This window comes from Neltuma alba, unplaced genomic scaffold, assembly GCF_004799145.2.
Source record: "Neltuma alba isolate B1F8T4 unplaced genomic scaffold, ASM479914v2 tig00012727_pilon, whole genome shotgun sequence".
Lineage (NCBI taxonomy): Eukaryota > Viridiplantae > Streptophyta > Magnoliopsida > Fabales > Fabaceae > Neltuma > Neltuma alba.
In genome coordinates, this window is record NW_021637149.1 from 438,153 (window position 1) to 464,782 (window position 26,630).

At 33.5% G+C, this 26,630-nt stretch overlaps 4 protein-coding genes across 7 annotated transcripts; all 4 read right to left on the minus strand.

Moving 5' to 3' along the window:
* Positions 1–6,703: 6,703 nt before the first annotated feature.
* On the minus strand, positions 6,704–22,579 carry LOC114730328 (heavy metal-associated isoprenylated plant protein 39-like). Of its 4 annotated transcripts, XM_028917379.1 has the most exons (4): positions 22,512–22,579; positions 22,293–22,368; positions 21,957–22,144; positions 6,704–6,875 (listed from the first exon to the last, which is right to left on the minus strand). In XM_028917379.1, the coding sequence occupies exons 1-4, from the start codon at positions 22,515–22,517 to the stop codon at positions 6,771–6,773; spliced, it is 375 nt and encodes a 124-aa protein (XP_028773212.1). In that variant the 5' UTR covers positions 22,518–22,579; the 3' UTR covers positions 6,704–6,770. The 4 variants fall into 4 exon arrangements, with proteins under 4 accessions (XP_028773212.1, XP_028773214.1, XP_028773213.1 ...); XM_028917381.1 differs by lacking the exons at positions 21,957–22,144; positions 22,293–22,368; positions 22,512–22,579 and adding exons at positions 7,200–7,277; positions 10,731–10,745 and having other exon boundaries at positions 6,704–7,051; XM_028917380.1 differs by lacking the exons at positions 21,957–22,144; positions 22,293–22,368; positions 22,512–22,579 and adding exons at positions 7,200–7,275; positions 7,419–7,544 and having other exon boundaries at positions 6,704–7,051.
* On the minus strand, positions 16,291–17,387 carry LOC114730323 (heavy metal-associated isoprenylated plant protein 12-like). The gene is made up of 3 exons (XM_028917373.1): positions 17,171–17,387; positions 16,931–17,006; positions 16,291–16,805 (listed from the first exon to the last, which is right to left on the minus strand). Exons 1-3 carry the CDS (start codon positions 17,174–17,176, stop codon positions 16,477–16,479), a joined length of 411 nt encoding a protein of 136 aa, XP_028773206.1. The 5' UTR covers positions 17,177–17,387; the 3' UTR covers positions 16,291–16,476.
* On the minus strand, positions 18,655–19,506 carry LOC114730327 (heavy metal-associated isoprenylated plant protein 39-like). Its single transcript, XM_028917376.1, has 3 exons — positions 19,408–19,506; positions 19,189–19,264; positions 18,655–19,040 (listed from the first exon to the last, which is right to left on the minus strand). The coding sequence occupies exons 1-3, from the start codon at positions 19,411–19,413 to the stop codon at positions 18,739–18,741; spliced, it is 384 nt and encodes a 127-aa protein (XP_028773209.1). The 5' UTR covers positions 19,414–19,506; the 3' UTR covers positions 18,655–18,738.
* Positions 22,580–23,988: 1,409 nt separating the features above from the next.
* LOC114730330 (heavy metal-associated isoprenylated plant protein 12-like) lies at positions 23,989–25,432 on the minus strand. Its single transcript, XM_028917383.1, has 3 exons — positions 25,350–25,432; positions 24,768–24,843; positions 23,989–24,635 (listed from the first exon to the last, which is right to left on the minus strand). Exons 1-3 carry the CDS (start codon positions 25,356–25,358, stop codon positions 24,400–24,402), a joined length of 321 nt encoding a protein of 106 aa, XP_028773216.1. The 5' UTR covers positions 25,359–25,432; the 3' UTR covers positions 23,989–24,399.
* Between the last annotated feature and the right edge of the window lie 1,198 nt (positions 25,433–26,630).

The window sequence follows — 26,630 nt, forward strand, 5'->3', positions numbered from 1 at the left end:
GTTCTTCCTTTTTCTTCTCTTCCTTCTTGGGTTCTGGCTTCTTAGGCTCTTCCTTTTTCTTCTCTTCTTTGGCTGCTCCCACTGAAACTATCTCTGTGGGAGACAACTTCCTCAGCTTCCCCACTACACACACAGGATCTATGTCTCCGATCACCGTCAATGTTTTTGCCTTCATGTCCGCCGACACTGACTCAACTCCTGCAACATTAATGCCATTATTAGTCCAGCGCAATTAACGTGTGAAACCTTAAATTGAACTAAACCCAGCATGCTCGAGAAAGGTTTTTAATGATATACAGGACATGGATGGGAAAGAAGATGAAGAAGCTGCTGAATTTGAATGTACCTGCAATGCCAGAGACTGCCGTCATGGCCTTCTTCTTGATTCTGTCATCGTCTAATTCCACCTTCAACACTATTTTCTGTCACATAATGAATCAAGCAAAGATAATTGATCAGACATGAAAGGGAAACAAAGCAAAACTCTCTGAAAATTGAACGAAGAGGTTAAACGAAGTTAGATGCGTCCATTTATATATAGATAACGTAAGAGTCAAGTTCTGACCTTCATAATTTCTGTTGGAATGTGGGAGGGCTAAGAAAGCGTTGCTGATAAGAACGTGAAGAGAAAGAGATGGAGATGACTGAGGTGGAACGAAGCAATCGGAGCTTGAGGGGACATTTTATATACAAGACGTAACCAAAGGGAGAGAGAAAGTCAAGCCAAGTCAAATGGGAGCAATAATTGACCCTCCAACGCGCAAACTCTGTTTTTTGCCCTTTTTTTCATTTAATGAAGGCGTGTTTTTTCCCTTAAAATCCTGAATGGAAAAGTTGAGCCTTGAATTTTGATATTGTATACAAATTACATATTTTCTAGATTGCATTTAGTCTGGTAACAGAGAATATATGAGTGAAAAATTCTAAAAAAAATTGTCCAAATTTCACAGCTTTTCTTGCATCTAAATATTAGTACTCTTATAATTATGAGACAGTTGTTTTTCTCACAAATTTGATCATAGTGTCTCTTCTTTGCTTAGAAGAACATTTGTGGCTCCATTATCACAGCCATCTAAAATTACCCAAACAAAAAACAAAAAAAACTGCTTGGAAGATCTCGAGAGACACGTGTTGCAAGGTTATTAACCATTCTCTATGTATTTTTTCACAGTCGATTTTTTTTGGGTTGTTTTCCGGGTGGGGGCCGGGGAAAGTGAAGTCTCGAGGAAGGATCAGGAGGCAAGCACGCTTCATGAACCCTAAAATTGGTGGGCACATCTGACTTTGATGACGCGGTTGTGCTGACGTTAGTACTGATTGCAAGTGGGAAGCCAGCTCTTCTTTCTGTCCATTGCCATTTATTTCTCATTTCAATTATCATGATATTAGTTCAGATTTCATATTCAAAAAAATATTTTGTTAAATATTTTAAATTATCATAATTCAAATTTAATAGTTTAATTTTACTTATTTATCTGTTAAAAAACTAATATTTTAGTAATAAGTTTATAAAATACAATTATGAATTTCAATTTGAGCTGTAGATGGAACATCCCTTAAAGGTGACAATTATCCAATCACTTATTTGCCCAAAAATTTTTTTTAATAATTCACGTCAAGGAGTAGAAAGGCATGCTGTCTATGTCAACAGGGCTCATCGTGAAATGTTGAAAATCAATGCCAATGAAGCCCCACATAATTTATAATTTTATATAGATACATATATATATATATCATCATAAAGTCATAAGGGGAAATTATATGGAAACTTAAATATGTGGGGGGGAAAAAAAACAAATTAAGTGAAGAACGAAAGGTTTGTAGGAAGAAGCCAAAATGTCGGTTCCTGGTTGGATCCCCATGCAATCGTCAAAGGTGGAGCTCGGTGTTCCTCTCCACGTAGGACCAACCATTACTCTTTTTTTAAAAAAAAAAATTGTAATTAAATTACTCCTAACAAACCAAAAAGTTTCGAAAGGAGAGTGATCATTTTTCATTCAAAAAATAAACATACTTATGAAGTGCCGTGTGTGTGTGTATTATTATCTTGACATAACAGGGGAAAAAACAGAGAGACAAGAACTCAAGTATTCAAGAATAATAGGGGGAAATTAATTTTAAATATCAGTACCTTGTTAGTTTAGGAAGTGAGGCCTAAGGATGAAATAAATCGAGTAAAACTTACTTTTCCCAATAAAATACTATTCTTCCGGTTCTTAATATATGACCTAATTATTGAATTGGTTTTGGTCTTAAATATAAGACCTATTTCTCATATTTATCAATTTTCTCTAAATTACCCCTATAGATACTCCTTCAACCATAATCGAATAGAAGATAGAGAGGAGGTATTAAGAAAGATGATTATGGTGTTTTAAGAAAAAATGTGTCACATTTCTTATAATTAACTAACTTACCTAACTTTCTTAATCTAATCAAATTAGTTAAATAGGTCTTATATTAAGGACCGAATGAGTACTTTTATATTTAACATAAAAGCTAATTTGACATTTAATTTGACTTTAAATATAAGATCTCAATCCATTTTGTTTCTCATATTTTTTATTTTTTTAAGTAGTTTTTATAATAATTACACGTCTTACAAATTTTATAAAATGATAATTTTAACTAGTTAATACTGATGATTTATAATAGTCTAGCTCTTTTGTAACCAGTTGCATTAGCTTTGTCGTATCTAGTCGCTAAGTTTGTAGTTGGCTTCCTTTACTCTGTTTTGTAATCGGCCTCTTCCGCATTTCTATGTGCCTCTACATACTCTTAATTAATCAATTAACTTTCTACTCTGTTAACAAGCATCTATGCCCATTATTTTGCGTGGAAATTCTGAAAATCAAAGTTGAAAAGGTGCTTAACTGCAAAATGACGCGGGATTAGGATTTCCTTCAACAAAAGTGACATAGCAATGTCGGTGAGGTCTTATTGGATAATAATAATAATCATAGCACGGCACAGCCACTTTTTGTTCTTCCTTTTTCCGATCTTCCTTCTTGGGTTCTTCTTCCCTAAGTTCTTCCTTTTTCCTCCCTTCTTTGGCTGCTCCCACTGAAACTCTCTCTGTGGGAGACACTTCCTCGGCTTCCCCACTGCACACACAGGATCCATGTCTCCGATCAACGTCGATGTTTTTGCCTTCATGCCCACCGGCACTTACTCAACTCCTGCAACATTAATACTATCTCCGGTCCTAATTATAAGAATTAGTTGACTAATTTAAGGAGATTAATGAAAGAAGTTAAGTTAGTTATTTGTAATAAATATTTATTGTTTTTCCTAAAATATCCCTGCTAATTAAGTGTATTGGTTATAACTACCATTGTTAGAAGAACTATTTTTAAAAAAATGTATAAATATGAGAGACAAAGTGGATTGAGATCTTATGTTTAGAATCAAACTAAAAGTCAAACAAGGTCTTATATTAAGGACCAGAAGTCGTATATACTATACTAAAAAGTATTAGTCTAATGTCACCCAAAAGAAGAGTTTAAACCCAACAACCACACAAAAAGTTTTGGAAAAAAACTAAAATATATATATTAAAAAAAAAGTTGGCATGTGTTTTAATTCAAAATGCGCAATCTTATTCACGTCCGATGGAAAGAGACAACCTTAATTAATATAGACCCTGTTTGGCTCAGCGTTTCGGGACCAATAAATGGCTTATAAGTCTGAAAAGCCTAATTACAAATCTTGATGCTGTTTGGTTGAGCGATTAGGCAATCTGGCTTTTATATGAAAAGCTACAATAAGTTATAAGCTAAAATTAACAGCTTATGACTTATGACTTTTGAAACATAGAGAGAGAAAAAGTTAAGAAATTTATTATATCTTTTAGTTCTTATTATAAGCCTCAAATAACTATTTGTAGATAATAAAAAATCAGTTAAAATTAGTTGAAAGTAATAAATAAGTTAGAAATATATTTTTATTTTAAATATGCTCCTAGAACTATACTTTTATTTTTCATATTTCACTTTATATTTGAAATATTTTTATGATTTCTCTAAAGTTTTAAAATTTAATTCACTCATTAAATTTGACTTCTTCATATTAAATTATTTTAATTTCATTGCATTATGTGAAATCATTTTTTTAATCATGTTTCCTTATTTATTAAAATTCATACCTATTTTAATCATTTTACAACCAAACTTATTTTTATTCAACTATAATCAAAACAACCTTTTATTAATCTCACTTTTGCAAACTAGCTTTTCTGAACCCCAATTTAAACACAATTCAACTTATCCAATTTAGATTTTACCTAATTTTACTTTTCCAAAAGCTACTTTTTCAATCGCTGATCCAAACGGACCCATATTCTTCGTTTGTGCAGTCACTGTTGCGGTGTTGCTCAATCTTCCTTTAGGCTTTGTTTTGTTCAACCGAGGGGAGGGGAGGGAAAGGGAGGAAGGTCATGGTTTTGTTTGGTTGGAGGGGAGGGGAAGGGATGAAAGATTTCTTATTTGGTTCATAAGAAGAAGGGAGGAGAGGTAATTATAAATTGACAAATGTAACTTTATCTCTATATTTAAAATGATTGAATTTTTTATTACAATATTTATATCAAAATTATTATTTCTTAATTTATCAATTTAAAAAAAAACCAATTACATCACTTACATGTGATAAAAAAATGATAAAACTAAAAAAAATTATAACATGCAGGTTATAATATGTATATATTAATATATATGCATGTTATCTGAGATTATAATATACACACGCTATGATATATAATTATAATACACACATGTTATGACATGCATATATTAATATATAATATATATTATATAATTATAATATTATATTATTATTACCAAATATTATTAATGGCTAAAAAGAGAAAGAAGTGAAAAAAATATTTTTAATAAGATGGACAAACTTGAAATATTGAAAAGTTAGTATGGGTAGTTTGGTTAACATTAGACATAATATTTCTCTCTCCTTAAAAAAAACCCCATATTTGGAGGGGAGCATGGGGAGGGGAGGGGAGGGAGGGGAGGGGAGGGGAGCACTAAAAGCCAAATTTTGTCCCTGCCTTCCTTCATTTTTCCCAACCAAACACACTTATCCCCTCCCCTCCCCTCAATAACCCTCTAACCAAACAGAACCTTAATCTTTTTACACACACTGTCCATATATTCAAGTTGTAAAAATAAGAGAGAAAATCAAGAAAGGGAATATGTAGGAGTTTATACCTTGACGATACTTTTAGTCTGAGTAAAATGAAAAAGAGAAAGGCCAGAAATTTTTTTTGATAAACTCAATTTAAAAAATCAATAAAATAGGGCTAAAAGTTTTTAATTAATTTTTATTACTCTTTTGTTTTATATTTGTTATTAAAATTTTATAATCTTATTTTTTTTATATTTTTTGAATCGATTCCTTCTTTTTGCTCTATTTCCCTCGTACCAAACAGAGAGTTAGTGAATTTTAATATTTATATAGTTGCTATGTGATATGCTGAGAGTGTGATTTCGCCTAGAGCTAGTAGCCAACAATTTTTTCACTTAAAAAGAAAACCCAACAATTGTGCAACATCTAAAGTCCATCATGAGTCTCATATTGGACGGTTTACTTTGACAATAAAGTATTGGGCTCTACGATTTTAACGGTATGTCCACCGATGGGTATTTTGGAACCCATTCATTGAACCGACTGAACGCTGGGAAAACCACACAATGCACTGTAAATAACGTCTGCTAGTTTCAACTTGCTTCTTATTTATGATGTAATCAAATTTTCTGAATATTATTATAAGCCAAGGCTTTGGAAGACACAAGATCTCACCATCGTTTTGGGTCAGATTGCCGATGGAAACCTGGATAGTGGTTTGATTGAAAACGGAGGCTAAAGCTAAGATCGGAGGTATTTATAGAGTAAAACTGCATTAGGGGGGAAAAAAAGAATTGCAATTTCATATAAAGGAGCCAGAGATGCAAGAATCTCTTTTTTTGTATGATCAGTTTGGTATATACAGAATTTCATACTATTTTTCTCTGCCCAGCTCCATAGCCACCTCCAGCTGTAATTTACAAATTATAATTAAATAAATCTGAACATGATAGATTGAGACTGCCTTCTTTGGCAAACAGGGCTAATCAAATAAACAAAAAAAAGTTGCGAAAGGAAAGTGATCATTTTTCATTCAAAAAATAAACATATTAATGAAGTGCCATATGTGTATACATATTAATGAATTAATTGTAAATATCGGCATCTTGTTAGTTTAGGCGGTAAGGACTAAGAATGAAATATATTGAGTAAAAGATTACTTTTACCAGTAAAATCTTACCTTTATTATTAACATAAAAGTTAGTTTGACATTTAATTTAATTCTAAGTATAAAATCTCAATCCGCTTTGTTTCACATATTTTTTTAATTTTTTAAAGTAGTTTTTTAATAATTACACACGTTAGAAATTTCATCAAATGATAATTCTAACTAGTTAATACACTATCAACAGTGGTTCGGCTCTTCTGTAACCAGTTGCATTAGCTTTGTTGTTTCTAGCTGCTAGGTTTGTAGTTAGCTTCCTTACTCTGTCCTGTAATCGGCCTTTTCTGGACTTCTACGTGTCTGTTCATACTCTTGATTAATGAATTATCTTTCTGCTCAAAGTAATAATAATGGTCTAGCTTTTATATTAAGGATTTGATGTAGTATTACAGCAATACTCTACTAACAAGCATCTATACCCATTATTTTGAGTGGAAACTCTGAAAATCAAAATGCAAAAGGTGCTTAATTACAAAATGACACAGGGATAAGGATTTTCCGCAACACAAGTCACATAGCAATACGGGTAGGGTCTTATTGGATGATAATAATAATCACAGCACGGCACAGCCACTTCTGGTTCTTTTTTCTGATCGTCTTTCTTGGGTCCTTCCTCTTCTTTGGCTGGTCCCACTGAAACCATCTCTGTGTGAGACAACTTCCTCAACTTGCACACTGCACACACAGGATCTATGTCTCCGATCACCGTCAATGTTTTTGCCTTCATGTCCGCCGACACTGACTCAACTCCTGCAATATTAACACCATTATTAGTCCAGCGCAATTAACGTTTGAGACCCTAAATTGAACTAAACCCTGCATGCTCAAGAAAAGTTTTTAATGATATACAGGACATGGATGGGAAAGAAGATGAACAAGCTGATGAACTTGAATATACCTGGAATGCCAGAGACTGCCTTCATGGCTTTCTGCTTGATTCTTTCATCGTGTAATTCCACGTTCAACACTATTTTCTGTCACGTAATGAATCAAGCAAAGATAATTGATCAGACATGAAAGGTAAAAAAAGCAAAACTCTCAGAAAATTGAACGAAGAGGTTAAATGAAGTTAGATGCATGCATGTATATATAGATCATGAAAGAGTCAAGTTCTGACCTTCATATCTTCTGTTGGAATGTGGGAGGGCTAAGAAAGCGTTGCCGATGAGAAGTTGAAGAGAAAGAGATGGAGATGATTGAAGGCGGGACGAAGCGATCGAAGCTTGAGGGGAGATTTTATACACAAGACGCGGCCACAGGGATGGCACGTCGCACACTAGAGAGAGTCGAGCCACGTACTACCTCCTATCCTTAATATAAGATTATGTTTGATTTTTATTTTGATCCTAAATATAAGATCCTAATTTACTTTATTTCTAATATTTATGTATTTTTTCAAGATAGTCATTCTAATAATAGTAGTTTTAATCAACACACTTGATTAATAAGGATATTTTAGAAAAAACAATATATATTTATTACAAATAACTAACTTAGTTTATTTTTTTAATCCCCTCAAATTAATCAACTAGCTCTTATAATTAGGACTGGAGATAATAATAATTAACCCTCCAACGCGCAGCCTCTGTTTTTTACCTTGTTTTATTTAATGAAGGTGTGTTTTTTTCCTTTAAAGTCCTGAATGGAAAAATTGAGCCTTTAATTTTGATATTGTATATTTTCTAGATTGCATTTAGTCTGGTTATATGAGTGAAAATTTTTCAAAAAATTGTCCAAATTTTACAATTTTCCTTTCATCTAAATATTATTACTCGTATAATCATTAGACAGTTGTTTTTCTCTCAAATTTGATCATAGCGTCTCTTCTTTGTTTGGAAGAACATTTTTTTGGCCTGAATTAGTGAATTTGTCAGAAGAACTCAATAAACGCTTCACGGTACTCATCTAACCCTTAATATATGAACTATTTGAGTTGATTTTAATCTTAAATATAAGACTTATTTCATATTTATTAATTTTTTCTAAATTACCCATATGGATATTCTTTTAACTATAATCAAAAAGAAAAGTAAGAGAAAATAATTATGGTGTTTTAGAAAAAACTAGTTATATTCCTTATGATTAACTAAATTACCTAACTTTTTTAATATAATCAAATTAGTTAAATAGATTTTATATTAAAGTTTAAAGCAATATTATGCAAAAGGAGTAAAAAAACAGAAAGAGGGGGAAAAAAAAATAGCGGCTTCCGGGCTGCACATCGCGACATATACTGATCTGCTAGAAAATCAACTTACAGTTCCGTTTATTTTCAACACATGATACCGACGGCCAGAGAAAATTGTGAAGGAAGATTGGGATTTGGATTGATGGAGGTGGAACGATGGGGGTGACCTTTTGGCTTTTAGAGCTCGCAAGAAGTTGCGTGCAAAAACTCGCTTCCTTGGGATCTAATCAAACACTGATCTTTGTGGCTCCATTATCACAGCCATCCGAAATTACAGAACCCATCTGCTTGAGACATTTCTAGAGACACGTGTCGCACTTCTATTAATCCTTCTCTCTGTATTTTTTCATAGTCGAAATTTATTTTCATTGATCTTACGGGATATATTCAATTTTATGAACACCCCCCTTTTTTTGGGGGGGGGGGGGTTGTGTCCGGTGGGGACGGGGGAAAGTGAGGTTTCGAAGAAGGATGAGGAGGCAAGCATGATTCATGAACCCGGAAATTGGTGGGCACCTCTGACTTTGATGACGCGGTTGTGCTGATGTTAGCATTGATTGTGAGTGGGAAACCACCTCTTCTTTCTGTCCATTTCCATTTATTCTCATTTCAATCATCATGATATTAGTTCAGATTTCATATTAAAAAAATTATTTTATTACATATTTTAAATTATCATAATTCAAATTTAATAGTTTAATTTTACTTATTTATCCGTTAAAAAATTAATATTTTAGTAATAATTTTATGAAATACAAGTATGAATTTCAATTTGAGATGTAGATGGAATAGCCCTTAAAGGTGACAATTATCTAATCACTTATTTGCCCCCAAAAAAAAATTAATAATTCACGTCAAGGAGTCGAAAGGCATGCTGTTTATGTCAACAGGGGTCATCGTGAAATGTTGAAAATCAATGCCAATGAAGCGTCACATAATTTATAATTTCATATATATATATATATCATCATAAAGTCATAAGGGGAAAATTATATGGAAACTTAATATGTGAAAAAAATAAATAAATAAATAGAGTGAAGGACGAAAGGTTGGTAGGAAGAAGCCAAAATGTCGTTTCCTGGTAGGCTCCCCATGCAATCGTCCAAGTTGGAGCTCGGTGTTCCTCTCCACGTAGGACCAACCATTGCGCTGTTTTTTTTTTAAAAAAAAAATTGTAATTAAATTACTCAAACAAACAAAAGGGTTTCCAAAGGAGAGTGATCATTTTTCATTCAAAAAATAAACATACTTATGAAGTGCCGTGTGTGTGTTAACATAGTAGGGGAAAAAACACAGAGACAAGAACTCAAGTATTCAAGAATAATAGGGGAAAATTAATTTTAAATATCAGTACCTTGTTAGTTTAGGAAGTGAGGACTAAGGATGAAATGAATCGAGTAAAACTTACTTTTTCCGACAAAATACTCTTCCTCCGGTCCTTAATATAGGACTTAATTATTGAGTTAATTTTGATCCTAAATATAAGACCTATTTATCATATTTATCAATTTTCTCTAATTACTCCTATGGATACTCCTTCAACCATAATCAAATAGAAGAGAGGAGAAGAGGTATTAAGAAAGATGATTATGGTATTTTAGGAAAAATGTATCACATTTCTATAATTAACTAACTTACCTAACTTCCTTAATCTAATCAAATTAGTTAAATGAGTTTTATATCTAGAACCAAATGAATACCTTTTATAGTTAACATAAGAGTTAGTTTGACATTTAATTTGACTTTAAGTATAAGATTTCAATCCACTTCGTTTCTCATATTTTTTTAATTTTTAAGTGTCTTTATAATAATTATACATGTTAAAAATTTCATAAAATGATAATTCTAACCGGTTAATACTTATGATTTATAATAGTCTCGCTGTTTTGTGCCCAGTTGCATTAGCTTTGTCGTTTCTAGTCGCTAGGTTTGTGGTTGACTTCTTTACTCTGTTTTGTAATCGGCCCTTTCCGCATTTCTATGTGCCTCTACGTACTTTCTACTCTGTTAACAAGCATCTATACCCATTATTTTGCGTGGAAACTCTGAAAATCAAAGTTCAAAAGGTGCTTAATTACAAAATGACACAGGGATTAGGATTTCCTCAACACAAGTCATAGCAATATCGGTGGGGTCTTATTGGATAATAATAATAATCATAGCACGGCACATCCACTTTTTGTTCTTCCTTTTTCTGATCTTCCTTCTTGGGTTCTTCTTTCTTAGGTTCTTCCTTTTTCCTCTCTTCTTTGGCTGCTCCCACTGAAACTCTCCCTGTGGGAGACAATTTCCTCGGCTTCCCCACTGCACACACAGGATCCATGTCTCCGATCAACGTGGATGTTTTTGCCTTCATGTCCGCCGACACTTACTCAACTCCTGCAACATTAATACTATCTCCGGTCCTAATTATAAGAGTTAATTGACTAATTTGAGGAGATTAATAAAAGAAGTTAAGTTAGTTATTTGTAATAAATATTTATTGTTTTTCTTAAAATATCACTGCTAATTAAGTGTATTGGTTATAACTATCATTGTTAGGAGAAGTATCTTAGAAAAAAATATATAAATATGAGAGACAAAGTGGATTGAGATCTTATGTTTAAGATCAAACTAAAAGTCAAACAAAATCTTAAATTTAAGATCAGAAGTAGTATATACTATACTAAAAAGTATTAGTCTAATGTCACTCAAAAGAAAAGTTTAAACCCAACAACCGCACAAAAAGTTTTGGGAAAAAACTAATATATATATATATATATATATATAAAAGTTGGCATGTGTTTTAATTCAAAATGCGCAATCTTATTGACGTCCGATGGAAAGAGACAACCTTAATTACCATAGACCTTGTTTGGCTTAGCATTTCGGGCCAATAAGCGGCTTATAAGTCCGAAAAGCCCAATTGTAAATTTGATGCTGTTTGGTTGAGTGATTGGACAATCTAGTTTTTATATAAAAGTTACAATAAGTTATAAGCTAAAATTAACAGTTTATGACTTATAGCTTTTGAAACATAGAGAGAGAAAAAGTTAAGAAATTTGTTACTTCTTTTTTTTTCTTCTTATTATAAGTTTCAAATAACTAATTTGTAGATAACAAAAAATCAGTTAAAATTAATTAAAAGTAATAAATAAGTTAGAAATATACTTTTATTTTTAAATATGCTCCTAGAACTATACTTTTATTTTTTCATGCTTCACTTTATATTTAAAATATTTTTTATAATTTCTCTAAAGTTTTACAATTTAATTCACTCATTAAATTTGACTTCTTCATATTAAATTATTTTAATTTTATTGTATCATGTGAAATTATTCTTTTAATCATATTTCATTATTTATTAAAATTCATACCTATTTTAATCATTTTACAACTTAACTTACTTTTACTCAACTAGAATCCAAACAACATTCTATCAATTTTACTTTTGCAAACTAGCTTTTTTGAATACCATCCAAACACAATTCAAATTATCTAATTTAGATTTTGTGCCTGTTTAGGTCAGCATTTGCTGGCTCAAACGTGGCTTATAAGTGATCATAAGCTCAGTGGAAATTTTGGTCCTTTTGGCAGAGCTTTTTAACAATTGGGCTTATGAATTTTTAAGCCACTTCAACCCACGATTGAGATAAGCTAGGGAGGGGGAGCTTCTGATCACATGGAAGAGCTTATGGACCGTTCTGATAGGGAATTTATTCCCTTTACTTTTCTCTTTCATCTGCCTTCTTTATTCCCTTGTGAGTGAGGCTCACTTTTTTTTTTTTTAAACCCGAGCCCCCACGCTTGCTCTGTCTGTGCTCACCTCAACAAGGTCCATCAGTGGTCGTCTCCGAGAAGCTCCATCGTTGGTGACTGTGAGCTCCGTCCCATCATCGTTGTGAGGTCATTTGTTAGGTGTGAGGTGTGCGTGGCCTGGTGATGCTGCTCGTTCATCACAAGTCGTTTGCTGTTTGACCGTGAGCTCTGTCTGTGGTCACCTCGACAAGGTTTGTCGATGGTCACCTCCGAGAAGCTCCATCACTAGTAACCGTGAGCTCTATCCCGTCATCATTGTGAGGTCAGCTGTTGGGTGTGAGGTGTGCATGGGCTGGTCGATGCTGCTCATTCATCAGAAGTCAGAGCTGCTCTCACTGTTTGCAACTGAGGTCGCCGTCATCTGCCTCTGCATTTGAGCCTTGCGTGAAGATCTTGTCTTCCCAGTGCAATACATCGTCGGATCTACCTTTGGCAGCCTTCGGTTGGTTGGATCTGTTACAGGTTGGCCAGTTTAATTTTGTTATGTTGCTTTTCCAGTTTGATCCCTGTGCTTGAATGTGTTGTTGTCCTTGAATTTGCATGTTGTTAATGATTGCTGCATGTTGAGGACCGACTTGTTGTGACATTGAAACAAGGGCTTTATGTTTTGAATTTTATGATTTTGGGTTACTATAGTCTTTTGTTGGATGTTGCTTAATTGTTTAGAGATATTGGCTGTCAAAACTTGGTTAAAAGTTTCGGTGATTGGTGCTGGATGCTCTGAATTTTTGAAGGAGGGAATCTAGCTTAACATTTCTAGTTGCATGTGGATTTTCTGCCTCTGTTTTTGAAGGCTAAAACAGGGATTAATGGTTCAAGGAAATAGCTCTAGCTTAATGAGAAAATGAAGAGCATAAATGTGTATATATGACCGAAAGCTTGGGTGTGCAGTGTTGGGGAGATTTAAATTGTTGTGTATATGTCTATGTTGTTAATGGTGAGACTTGTAACTCTGAAATTGTAGTTTTCAAAATTACAATGGTTGTTGTTTTGCATGTCCTTAGCTTCGGTCTCTTAGTTTTTGTGGTTATAGGATTCGTTCTCTATGAGGGTAGAAGAGAATGAGGTGGTAACGTTGTGTATATATGTGTATATATGTGTGTCTGAATGGTTCATTGAGAGAGGGGGGATTGTTAAATGAAGTTATAAATTAAAGGATGGGTTAGAGTTTTCCTAAATGAAGTTTGAAATTCATTGGTTTTAAGTTATTGGAGATTTTTAGATGTTACTAAAAGGTAATTGCTTAATTGGAATATAATGCCAATGAATATTCAAAATGTTTGGCCGAATGATATAGGAAATAAAGGAATATAAGAATTGATAGATATATCACCGTTAGATTTGGTCTCTCCAAGTAAAGCCCAAACAAACGTGATCGATTACTTTTATCAAAAAAGAGAGGCACAAACATTATCATTCACTTGCAAAGTAATTGACTTCTTTGATAGAGCTAATTAATAGCGTTGATATCACGAGTAGTATATTCTGTATGAGATATGATGAATAATAAGACATTAATTTGTACTATACAAAGAAATTAAGGACTATGTGTGTAATTACTTAAAAATCATTTGGAATTAATTTCTTTAGTCTCAATCAGAATAAAGTTAATGTTGTTCTTTCTCCTATTATATTCTCTTACTTCTCTCTGACATGAGATTTATTTAACTAATTTGATTATATTGAAAAATTAGGTAAATTAGTTAATTATAATAAATATAACATATTTTTGTAAATAATCTTGTTCATCGTTCTTAATTTGGTTTTTAAAATTTAATTCACTCATTAATTTGACTTCTTCATAATAAATGATTTTAATTTCATTGTATTATGTCAAATCATTTTTTATCATGTTTCATTATTTATTAACACTTATACCCATTTTGATCATTTTATAATCAGACTTGCTTTTATTCAACTATAATCCAAACAACTTTTTACCAATCTCACTTTTGTAAACTAGCTTTTCTGAACTCTAATCCAAACACAATTCAACTTATTCAATTTAGTTTTTACCAGCTTCACTTTTCCATAAGCTTTTTTTCCAATAGCTCATCCAAACGGACACTTTACCTAGCTTTGTTTTTCCAAAAGCTACTTTTTCAGTCGCTAATCCAAACTGACCCATATTCCTCGTTTGTGTAGTTGCAGTGTTGCTCACCCTTCCTTTAGGCTTTGTTTGGTTCAACAGAGGGGAGGGGAGGGGAGGTTAATTAAAGAAAAGGGAAGAGAGGGGGAGGGAGGTCATGGTTTTGTTTGATTGGAGGGGAGTAGAAGGGATGAGAGATTTCTTGTTTGGTTCATAAGAGGAAGGGAGGATAGGTAATTATAAATTGATAAATATACTTTTATTTCTATATCTAGACTGATTTATTTTTTTATTACAATATTTACATCAAAATTATTATTTTTTAATTTATTAATTTAAAAAAAACCAATTACGTCATTTACATGTGATAAAAAAAATGATAAAACTAAAAAAAATTATAACACGCACATTATGATATGTATATATTAATATATATGCATGTTATCTGAGATTATAATACACACACGTTATGATATATAATTATAATACACACATGTTCTGATATACATATATTAATATATATATGATATGTATATATTATATAATTATAATATTATATTATCATTACCAAATATTATTAGTGACTAAAAAGAGAAAGAAGTGAAAAAAAGATTTTTAATAAGATGGACAAACTTGAGATATTGAAAAACTAGTATGGGTAATTTAGTTAACATTAGACATACTATTTTTCTCCCATAAAAAAAAATCCCAAATTTAGAAGGGAGCATGAGAAGGGGAAGTGAGCACTAAAAAACAAATTTCTTCCCTCCCCTCCTTTTTATTTTTTCCAACCAAACACACTTATTTCCTCTCCTCCCCTCTTCTCTAACCAAAGAGAGCCATAGTCTTTTTACACATACACTTTCCATATATTCAAGTTGTAAAAATAAGAGAGGGAATATGTATGAGTTTGTACTATGACGATAGTTTTGGTATGAGTAAAATGAAAAGGAGAAGAGAGGAGAAATTTTTTTTGATAAACTCAATTTAAAAAATCAATAAAATAGGGCTAAAAGTTTTTAATTAATTTTTATTACTTTTTTGTTTTATATTTTTTATTAAAATTTTATAATCTTATTTTTTTAATTTTTTGATACGGCTAGTAGCCAACAATTTTTTCACTTAAAAAGAAAACCCAACGATTTTGCAACTTATAAAGTCCATCATGAGTCTCATATTGGACGGTTTACTTTGACAATAAAATGTTGGGCTCTCCAATTTTAATGGGTGATAATTTTGGTATGTCCACCAATGGGTATTTTGGAACCCATTCATTGAACCGACTGAACGTTGGGAAGACTACACAATGCACTGTAAGGGAGCATCTGCCAGTTGCAACTTGCTTCATGTATATGACATAATCAATTTCTTAATATTATTATAACCCCAGGCTTTGGAAGACACAAGATCTCATTATCTGTTAATTATACATTGAATATTATTAATATAATCTGTGACTTGATCCTATGATTTGAGTATTATATTAAGCAGATCCCAACTCATCAGACTCATGTCACTCTCTTACAGATAGGGAGGTCAATTTCAGCACAAACTTCAAATGTTAAAGACCCTTTTGTCATTTTCTATGGATATCTATAAATTTATCAATGAGATTAATGACCCATGTTTATCAATAATTTCGTACCAAACCCCATCATGTGCTTCTTAATTGCTTAATTATAAATTTATCAACGAGTATTAGCCAAAGTTGCCAGTGTTGACCATCAAACTCATGCATTAATTTGACAACAATGCATCTTTTCTGGAACCACGTGGCAATCAGTATTCTTCTTCTGAAAATTTAATGGAGATTATTAATTAAACCATGGGCTGTCAGTGGTACGAGTCCAGATGCTCAAATGTAATAGCAATAAAAGAAAGACTTCGTGAGAAGACTTGGACTACGAAAAAGTCTGAACAGAAAACCGTCAAGATCGGCAAAATCAAATATAGTCACTTCATTACAAACATCCTGAACAGAAATTAAGCAAGAGAAAAAGTCATGAACTGAACAGAAACACACAACCCAAACAAAGCCATCTCCTTCGTTCAGAATCAATATCTTCAAAGTGATCTGATGATATGAGTTTGATCTAGCATTCAGCAGATGACGCAGCTATTTGGGTCTTCTTCAACCATGCTTCTACAGTAATATGGATATGGATGTCTCATCTGGTGGTGATAATACTCTGACAAACTCATGAGCTCAGCCAGCCTTTGTGCCTCCAACTCAAGTTTTTTCTTTTCTTCTGCTTCCTTCTTTGCCTTATCATCGTCTTTCTTCTTCTTCTCTGGCTCCTTCGCTGGTCCTACAGATATTATTTCTGTATTACACACCTTCTTCAGCTTGTCTACTACGCATACTGGGTCCACGTCTCCAGTTACTGTCAATTTCTTGTCTTTCGTGTCCACTGACACTGATTCAACTCCTGCAAAAGTTAAATTCATCACGACAAACCCTTCAATATATGTGTGTATATCATGATATATTATAATTCCCAAGTTTATGATCCATAGAGTTCTGTTCTTGATGTGGTGTTTTACGATTCAGTACCTGGAAGTTTAGAAACTGCCTTCATGGCTTTGGACTTCATTTTCTCACAATCGAAGTCCACCCACAGCACTACTTTCTGTCTCACGCAGCAAAACACAGAGAAGTACGTCAGAACAAAGGAGATGATTTTACTGATAGTAATAAAATAGAATTTAGCGAGTGATGCGTGAAAGGGGTCGAGAAGAAGAAGTCTCAAGATATTTTCCCAAGACATGAAGGAGAAAAAGATGAAACTCTCACCATCATTTTGCGTCAGATTGCAGATGGAAACAGAAAGGAAGGACGGAAGCAGCTTCTAGGTAGTGGTTTGATTGAAAATGTGAGGCTAAAGCTAAGACCGGAGGTATTGATAGAGTAAAACTGTATTTGGGGGGAAAAAAAAATTGCAATTTCATATAAAGGAGCCAGAGATGCAAGAATCTCTATTTTTGTACGATCAGTTTGGTATATATAGATTGTTTTTAAATGGAGTGGAAAAATAAAATAACAATATGAATGAAGATGAAATCTATTAATTGAATTTGATTAGAACATGGAAAGTAATGAAAATATTATTTCATTTTGTGTGGTTTGGGAAAAATAATGCAAAATTAGAACCTAAATCGAGTGCTTAAATGCAGAAATCACAACCTCAGCTGCAAATAATGGTTACCTTCCAAAATCGAGGTGATTCTCTGAGGTTATTTCGCCCCTCAAATGACGCACAGAAGAGGCTAGTGGGAATGGGTCATTTTCCCTTTGAATAACACGATCATCTTTTTCAAACTACTTTTTAACTATCCACAACGTGCATTAATCATCAATCACTATTTTTCTTTTCCCAGCTGTAATTTACAAATTATAATTAAATAATCTGAATATGATAGATTGAGACTGCCTTGTTTGGGAAACAGGGCTACTCAAACAAACAAAAAAAGTTTCGCAAGGAGAGTGATCATTTTTCATTCAAAAAATAAACATAGTTATGAAGTGCCGTGTGTGTGTACATATTATCATCTTAACATAACCGGGGGGAAAACAGAGAGACAAGAACTCAAGTATTCCAGAATAATTGGGGAAAATTAATTTTAAATATCAGCATCTTGTTAGTTGAGGAAGTAAGGACTAAGTATGAAATATATTGAGCAAAGCTTACTTTTCCCAGTAAAACACTACTTTTCATAGTTATTATAAGAATTAGTTTGGCATTCAATTTGACTTTAAATATAAAATCTCAATCTATATTGCCTCTCATATTTTTTTAAAATGGTCTTTGTAATAGTTGTGGGTGTTAAAAATTTCATAAAATGATAATTCTAGCCAGCTAATACACATTATTTATACTGGTCTGGCTCTTTTGTAACCAGTTGCATTAGCTTCGTTGTTTCTAGTCGCTAGGTTTGCAGTTAGCTTCCTTTACTCTGTTTTGTAATCGGCCTCTTCCGCGCCTCTACATACTCTTGATTGATCAATTACCTTTCAACTCAAAAAGCAAAAATAATAATGGTCTAGTTCTTATATTAAAGGCTTGAAATAGTACTACAGCAGTACTCTGTTAACAAGCATCTACACTCATTATTTTGCGTAGAAACTCTGAAAATCAAAATTCAAAAGGTGCTTAGTTACAAAATGACGCAGGGATTAGGATTTTCCTCAACACAAGTCACATAGCAACATTGGGGGGGGGGTTTATTGGATAATACTAATCATAGCACGGCACAACCACTTTTGGTTCTTTTTTCGGATCTTCCTTCCTGGGTTCTGGGTTCTCAGGTTCTTCTTTTTCTTCTCTTCTTTGGCTCTGAAATCAAAGTTCAAAAGGTGCAAAATTACAAAATGACACAGGGATTAGGAATTTCCTCAACACAAGTCACATAGCAATATGGGTGGGGTCTTATTGGATAATAATATTCATAGCACGGCACAACCACTTTTGGTTCTTCTTTTTTCTCTTCCTTCTTGGGTTCTGGCTTCTTAGGTTCTTCCTTTTTCTTCTCTTCTTTGGCTGCTCCCACTGAAACTATCTCTGTGGGAGACACCTTCCTCAGCTTCCACACTGCACACACAGGATCTATGTCTCCGATCAAAGTCAATGTGTTTGCCTTCATGTCCGCCGACACTGACTCAACTCCTGCAACATTAATACCATTATTAGTCCAGCGCAATTAACGCTTGAAACCTTAAATTGAACTAAACCCAGCATGCTCAAGAAAAGTTTTTAATAATATACAGGACATGGATGGGAAGGAATATGAAGAAGCTGATGAATTTGAATGTACCTGGAATGCCAGAGACCGCCTTCATGGCTCTCTTCTTGATTCTTTCATCGTATAATTCTACCGTCAACACTATTTTCTGTCACATAAAGAATCAAGGAAAGATAATTGATCAGACAAGAAAGGTAAACAAAGCAAAACTCTCAGAAAATTGAACGAAGAGGTTAAATGAAGTTAGATGCATGCATGTATATATAGATGATGAAAGAGTCAAGTTCTGACCTTCATATCTTCTGTTGGAATGTGGGAGGGCTAAGAAAGCGTTGCTGATAAGAACTTGAAGAGAAAGAGATGGAGATGATTGAAGATGGGACGAAGCGATTGAAGCTTGAGGGGACATTTTATAAAGAGACGTAGCCAAAGGGATAGGGAGAGTCAAGCCAAGTCAAATGGCAGCAATAGTTAACCCTCCAACGCTCAAACTGTTTTTTTCCCCCTTTTTTCTTATTTTATGAAGGAGTGTTTTTTTCCCTTTAAAATCCTGAATGGAAAAATGGAGCCTTTAATTTTGATATTGTATACAAATTACATATTTTCTAGATTGCATTTAGTCTGGTAACAGAGAATATGAGTGAAAATTTTTTAAAAAAATTGTCCAAATTTCACAATTTTTCTTGCATCTAAATATTATTACTCTTATAATTATGAGACAGTTGTTTCTCTCTCAAATTTGATCATAGTGTCTCTTCTTTGCTTAGAAGAACATTTGTGTTTGGCCAAAAAATTCGCTTATTCAAAAACTAGAAAAATTTCTAGGCATGGTACTATGCAAAAGGAGTTAAAAAAAAAACCAAAAAGGGAAAAGAAATCTGCTTTTTAGTGGCATATCGCGTCATATACTGATCTGCTAGAAAATCAACTTATAGTGTCATTTATTTTCAACGCATGGTAGGGACGGCCAGAGAAAATTTTGAAGGAAGATTGGGATTTGGATTAATGGAGGGGGCGCCATAGGGGTGGCCTTGTAGGGCTTGCAAGAAGTTGCGTGCAAAAACTCGCTTCCTTGGGATCTAATCAAACACTGATCTCTGTGGCTCCATTATCACGCCATCTAAAATTACAAAAAAAAAAAATCTGCTTGGCACATTTCGAGAGACACGTGTTGCAAGGTTATTAACCATTCTCTATGTATTTTTTCATAGTCGATTTTTTTTTGGGGGGGGGGGGGTTTGTTTTCCGGGTGGGGGCCGGGGAAAGTGAAGTCTCGAGGAAGGATCAGGAGGCAAGCACGCTTCATGAACCCTAAAATTGGTGGGCACATCTGACTTTGATGACGCGGTTGTGCTGATGTTAGTATTAATTGTGAGTGGGAAACGGCCTCTTCTTTCTGTCCATTGCCATTTATTTCTCATTTCAATTATCATGATATATTAGTTCAGATTTCATATTCAAAAAAAAAATATTTTGTGAAATATTTTAAATTATCATAATTCAAATTTAATAGTTTAATTTACTTATTTATCCGTTAAAAAAAATTAATATTTTAGTAATAATTTTATAAAATACAAGTATGAATTTCAATTTGAGATGTAGATGGAATACCCCTTAAAGGTGACAATTATCCAATCATTTATTTGCCCAAAATTTTTTTTTAATAATTCACGTCAAGGAGTAGAAAGGCATGCTGTCCATGTCAACACGGCTCATCGTGAAATGTTGAAAATCAATGCCAATAAAGCCCCATATAATTTATAATTTTATATAGATATATATATATATCATCATAAAGTCATAAGGGGAAATTATATGGAAACTTAAATATGGGGGGGGGGGGGGAAATAAAGTGAAGGACGAAAGGTTTGTGGGAAGAAGCCAAAATGTCGGTTCCTGACTTCCTGGTTGGATCCCCGTGCAGTCGTCAAAGTTGGGGCTCGGTGTTCCTCTCCACGTAGGACCAACCATTACTCTTTTTTTTTAAAAAAAAAATTGTAATTAAATTACTCTTAACAAACCAAAAAAGTTTCGAAAGGAGAGTGATCATTTTCATTCAAAAAATAAACATGAAGTGCCGTGTGTGTGTATTATTATCTTGACATAACAGGGGAAAAAACACAGAGACAAGAACTCAAGTATTCAAGAATAATTGGGGAAAATTAATTTTAAATATCTGTTCCTTGTTAGTTTAGGAAGTAAGGAGGAAGTAAGGACTAGGGATGAAATAAATTGAGTAAAGATTACGTTTTCCAGTAACATACTACCTTTCATAGTTAATATAAGAACTAGTTTGACATTCAATTTGATGTTAAATATAAAATTCCAATTCATTTTGTCTCTTTTTTTTTTAATTTTTTTAGATAGTCTTTGTAATAATTATATATGTTAAAAATTTCATAAAATGATAATTCTAACTAGTTAATACTCATGATTTATAATAGTCTAGCTCTTTTGTCACCAGTTGCATTAGTTTTGTCGCTTCTAGTCCCTAGGTTTGCAGTTAGCTTCCTTTACTCTGTTTTGTAATCGGCCTCTTCTGCATTTCTATGTGCCTGTACATGCTCTTGATTAATCAATTACCTTTCTACTCAGAAAACAAAAATAATAATAATCTGGATCTTAAATCAAAGACTTGAAATAGTAATACACCAGTACTCTGTTAACAAGCATCCATACCCATTATTTTGCGTGGAAACTCTGAAAATGAAAATTCAAAAGGTGCTTAATTACAAAATGACACAGGGATTAGGATTTTCCTCAACACAAGTCACATAGCAATATGGGTAGGGTCTTATTGGATGACAATAATAATAATAATCATAGCCCGGCACAGCCATTTTTGGTTCATCTTTTTTCTTCTCTTCCTTCTTAGGCTCTTCCTTTTTCTTCTCTTCTTTGGCTGCTCCCACTGAAACTATCTCTGTGGGAGACAACTTCCTCAGCTTCCCCACTACACACACAGGATCTATGTCTCCGATCACCGTCAATGTTTTTGCCTTCGTGTCCGCCGACACTGACTCAACTCCTGCAACATTAATGCCATTATTAGTCCAGCGCAATTAACGTGTGAAACCTTAAATTGAACTAAACCCAGCATGCTCGAGAAAGGTTTTTAATGATATACAGGACATGGATGGGAAAGAAGATGAAGAAGCTGCTGAATTTGAATGTACCTGCAATGCCAGAGACTGCCTTCATGGCTTTCTTCTTGATTCTTTCATCGAATAAGTCCACCTTCAACACTATTTTCTGTCACATAATGAATCAAGCAAAGATGATTGATCAGACATGAAAGGTAAACAAAGCAAAACTCTCTGAAAATTGAACGAAGAGGTTAAACGAAGTTAGATGCATCCATTTATATATAGATAACGTAAGAGTCAAGTTCTGACCTTCATAATTTCTGTTGGAATGTGGGAGGGCTAAGAAAGCGTTGCTGATAAGAACGTGAAGAGAAAGAGATGGAGATGACTGAAGGTGGAACGAAGCAATCGGAGCTTGAGGGGAGATTTTATATACAAGACGTAGCCAAAGGGAGAGAGAAAGTCAAGCCAAGTCAAATGGCAGCAATAATTGACCCTCCTACGCGCAAACTCTGTTTTTGGCCCTTTTTTCCATTTAATGAAGGCGTGTTTTTTTCCTTTCAAATCCTGAATGGGAAAACTGAGCCTTTAATTTTGATATTGTATATAAATTACATGTTTTCTAGATTGCATTTAGTCTGGTAATTAACAAAGAATATTTGAGTGAAAAATCTTTAAAAAAATTGTCCAAATTTCACAATTTTTCTTTCATCTAAATATTATTACTCTTATAATTATTAGACAGTTGTTTTTCTCTCACATTTGATCATCGTGTCTCTTCTTTGTTTGGCCTGAATTTGTTAGAAGAACTCAATAAACGCTTCACGAATTTTTTTTTTAAAATCGTATATTCAAAAACTAGAAAAATTTCTAGGCGTGGCATATGCAAAAGGAGTGGGAAAAAAAGAACAAAAAGGGCAAAGAAAGCGGCTTTCTAGAGGCATATCGCGTCATGTACTGATCTGCTAGAAAATCAACTTATGGTTTCATTTATTTTCAAAAGATAGGGACGGCCACGGAAAATTGTGAAGGAAGATTGGGATTTGGGTTACTGGAGGGGGAGCCGTGGGGGTGACCTTTTGCGGCTTGCAAAAAGTTGCGTGCAAAAACTCACTTCCTGGGGATCTTATCAAGCACTGATCTTTGTGGCTCCATTACAAAAAATTACAAAAAATATCTTCTTGAGACGTTTCTAGAGACACCATATCGCAAGGTTATTAATCATTCTCTATGTATTTTTTCACAGTCGAAATTTATTATTATTGATTTTACAGGATATATTCAATTTTATGAACTTTTTTCTCCCCCCACCCCCCCCCTCTCTTTTTTTGGTTTGGGGGGGAGGGGGCCCGGGGGTAAAGTGAAGTTTCGAAGAAGGATCAGGACTCAGGAGGCAAGCATGATTCAAGAACCGTGAAATTGGTGGGCGCATCTGACTTTGATGACGCGGTTTGGCTGATGTTAGTATTAATTGTTAGTGGGAAACCACCTCTTCTTTCCGCCCATTTCCATTTATTTCTCATTTCAATTATCATGATATTAGTTCAGATTTCATATTTTGTAAAAAATTTATCTTATTAAATATTTTAATTATCATGATTAAAATTTAATAGTTTAATTTTACTTATTTATCTGTTAAAAAATTAATATTTTAGTAATAATTTTATAAAATACAAGCATGAATTTCAATTTGAGATGTAGATGGAATACCCCTTAAAGGTTACAATTATCTAATCACTTATTTGCCCAAAAAAAATAATTTTAATAATACATGTCAAGGAGTAGACAGGCGTGCTGTTTATGTCAATAAATCAATGCCAATGAAGCCCCACATAATTTATAATTTCATGTAGAGATATATATATCTCATCATAAAGCCATAAGGGGAAAATTATATGGAAACTTAAGTATGTGAAAAAAGAAAAAGAAAAATAAAGTGAAGGACGCAAGGTTTGTAGGAAGAAGCCAAAATGTCGGTTCCTGGTTGGCTCCCCATGCAATCGTTAAAGTTGGAGCTCGGTGTTCCTCTCCACGTAGGACCAACCATTCCTCTGTTTTCTTTTTTTTAAAAAAAATTGTAAATAAATTCCTCAACAGATGACAGAGGCAGGAGGATGTTACTAATTCTTTCGTCTTAATTATAAAACCTCGTTTATAATCTATAAATAAAATCTTATAATTAGGATCGAAAGTAGTATTAATAATTGTGGTAATAGCAGCAATATAGGCCGGGTGTGGGAGGATAATAATGGGGGTAACAGGAGTAGCTATCAGCTTCTTCTTTCTTCTGCGCCTCTTCTTCCTTTGTGGATCCCACTGAAACTATGTCTGTGCGACACAGCTTCCTCAGCTTCTTCACTGCCATCACTGCGTCTATCTCTCCCACTATTGTCAGCTTCTTCTCCTCCATTTCCATTGCCACTGAATCCACCCCTGCTCATATATAATTGTTAATTAATTCACTTTTTACCCATTACTAATATTCATTTTTTTCATTTTAAAAAATATATGATAGTGATATCAAAGTCCCCTTGTTTTTGCTTTGGTGTAACAAGTTGAAATTACCTGAAATGCCTGAGGCCACCTTCATGGCTTTCTGCTTGATTTTGTCACCGTGTACTGCCACCCTCAACACTATTTTCTGCATAGAATAAAGTCAGATGATCAGTTACCACTTACCACCCCAAGCTCTGGAATATTTCATCAAATTAAACCAAAAAGAAACATGATAATTATCGAGACTAATTCAAAATATGAATAAAAAAATTATATAACTTCACAAGCGACCCACTTGTAATAACTAATAACGAAACAGAAGACCAATATTTTTTCTGAGAGATAGATAAATATATAATAAATGAAAAAATACAAGGAAATATGGTGAAAATTAAAGTTCTTATTTGTAAAAATTTTTGCCAAGAAGATCCATAAGTACAGCTATGTAGTATACGTGCAATTGAGTTTCATTTTGAAAGTTAGAGCTAAATGAATGTTGCATAAAGCTAGCTAAATAAGAGTTTTCACTGGTCCGTTTGGCCAATAAATTAAACGTCTCCCATATGAGAACTGTTCTTCAAATTTCACTAAGACATATCAATCAATAAGTTGAAATTGATATGTGCATTGGCAAGGGTGATCAGTCCAAACCTTGGCCATTTCTTGCGGGGAGAAGAGTGAAGGATGAGTAGCGAGAATTGGTGTTGAAGATTAGAGAAGGACGGATTGGAAGAATTGAGGAGATGTTGCAGGGTTGAAGGCTGAGATGGAAGAAGTGAAGCCTGGAAGTTCAATTTATAGCTAAACATCAATGCGTGCTTTATTATTACACGACGCTTGCCCAGTTCTTCCATAGTCATTCAACAAAACATGTAAAATTACTCCGCCCACATTTTACGACGCGCAAACTTTTCCCTTCTTCTTCCTTTTTTTTTACCCGGTCAAATAAAGAAAACCACAAAAGGAAATAAAAGAGGCTTTCTACTTCCTTTAGAAAGTAAAGAAACTTTTTCCTTCCATATTTTGCACGATCGATGATCATCCTTCTCCCTGCGGCTGCTGTCAACTTTACGGTAAACTTCCTTTAACCTTTCATTTAGAAACAGCTTATCTCATTGTTTTTTTTTTTTTTTGGGTTCATATCAACTTGTCTAACTACTTATTGAGCTTTCTAGAACGTGCGAGATGTGGTCTCTTTTTAATTTGGCTAGATCTTGAGCTTTGAGTAACCACACATATACATAGGGTGGTAATATGGTTTAGATATGTTAGAAAGGACAATTTAAAATTCTTAATTATGTTTTCTCAAAATATTTTTTTTATCTTTCCTTCTAAAACTTTTTAATCTTAACCTTGATTTCAAATGAATTGTAGGATCTCAAGTTATTATTGATTTCATGTGTCTTGATTTTAGTTTTGGGGTTTGTATGAGTGACGATGGAACAAATAAGAGACGGGATTAAAAAAAATCTGATTGAAAACTTGTCTTCTAATTAATAACATCAAACAACTCTCTTGAGATTTCTTTAAGGTTGAGTTCAAGGTTATGACCAGGAACATGGGGTTACTAATACAAGGGCTGACGAAGTCTACAGTGACGTCATCGAATTTGAAGACTGTCAACGTGTCTTACCTACAATCTTCCACGCGGCTTCCACGAACTCGTTCCTTGTGCTTTCTTTTGTTTTTTCTTTTGTATAAATGATAAGGAACTATTCCCCTCTTTTAGTCTTTTTCAAATAATTGAAAACATGATTAACAACTCATTTATTAAATTATGTTAAAAATTATTGTCCAGTCCGTGGACATCACTGTCTCATAGTCTTACTTATTATTGTCAAACTCATAAGTTGACTCTCTAAATTTAATGTTTTTATGTTTTCAACATACAAAATCGCGTTAACTTATTTTTAAATTCGTGCTCGCTATAAA

Excerpts from the sequence above, each read along its gene's own strand:
- LOC114730323 (XM_028917373.1), bottom strand. Across the intron at positions 16,806-16,930 it reads GGCAGTTTCTAAACTTCCAG|GAGTTGAATCAGTGTCAGTG; the intron begins GTACTGAATCGT and ends TAACTTTTGCAG.
- LOC114730327 (XM_028917376.1), bottom strand. Across the intron at positions 19,041-19,188 it reads GGCGGTCTCTGGCATTCCAG|GAGTTGAGTCAGTGTCGGCG; the intron begins GTACATTCAAAT and ends TTAATGTTGCAG.
- LOC114730328 (XM_028917377.1), bottom strand. Across the intron at positions 22,145-22,292 it reads GGCAGTCTCTGGCATTGCAG|GAGTTGAGTCAGTGTCGGCG; the intron begins GTACATTCAAAT and ends TTAATGTTGCAG.
- LOC114730330 (XM_028917383.1), bottom strand. Across the intron at positions 24,636-24,767 it reads GGTGGCCTCAGGCATTTCAG|GGGTGGATTCAGTGGCAATG; the intron begins GTAATTTCAACT and ends ATATATGAGCAG.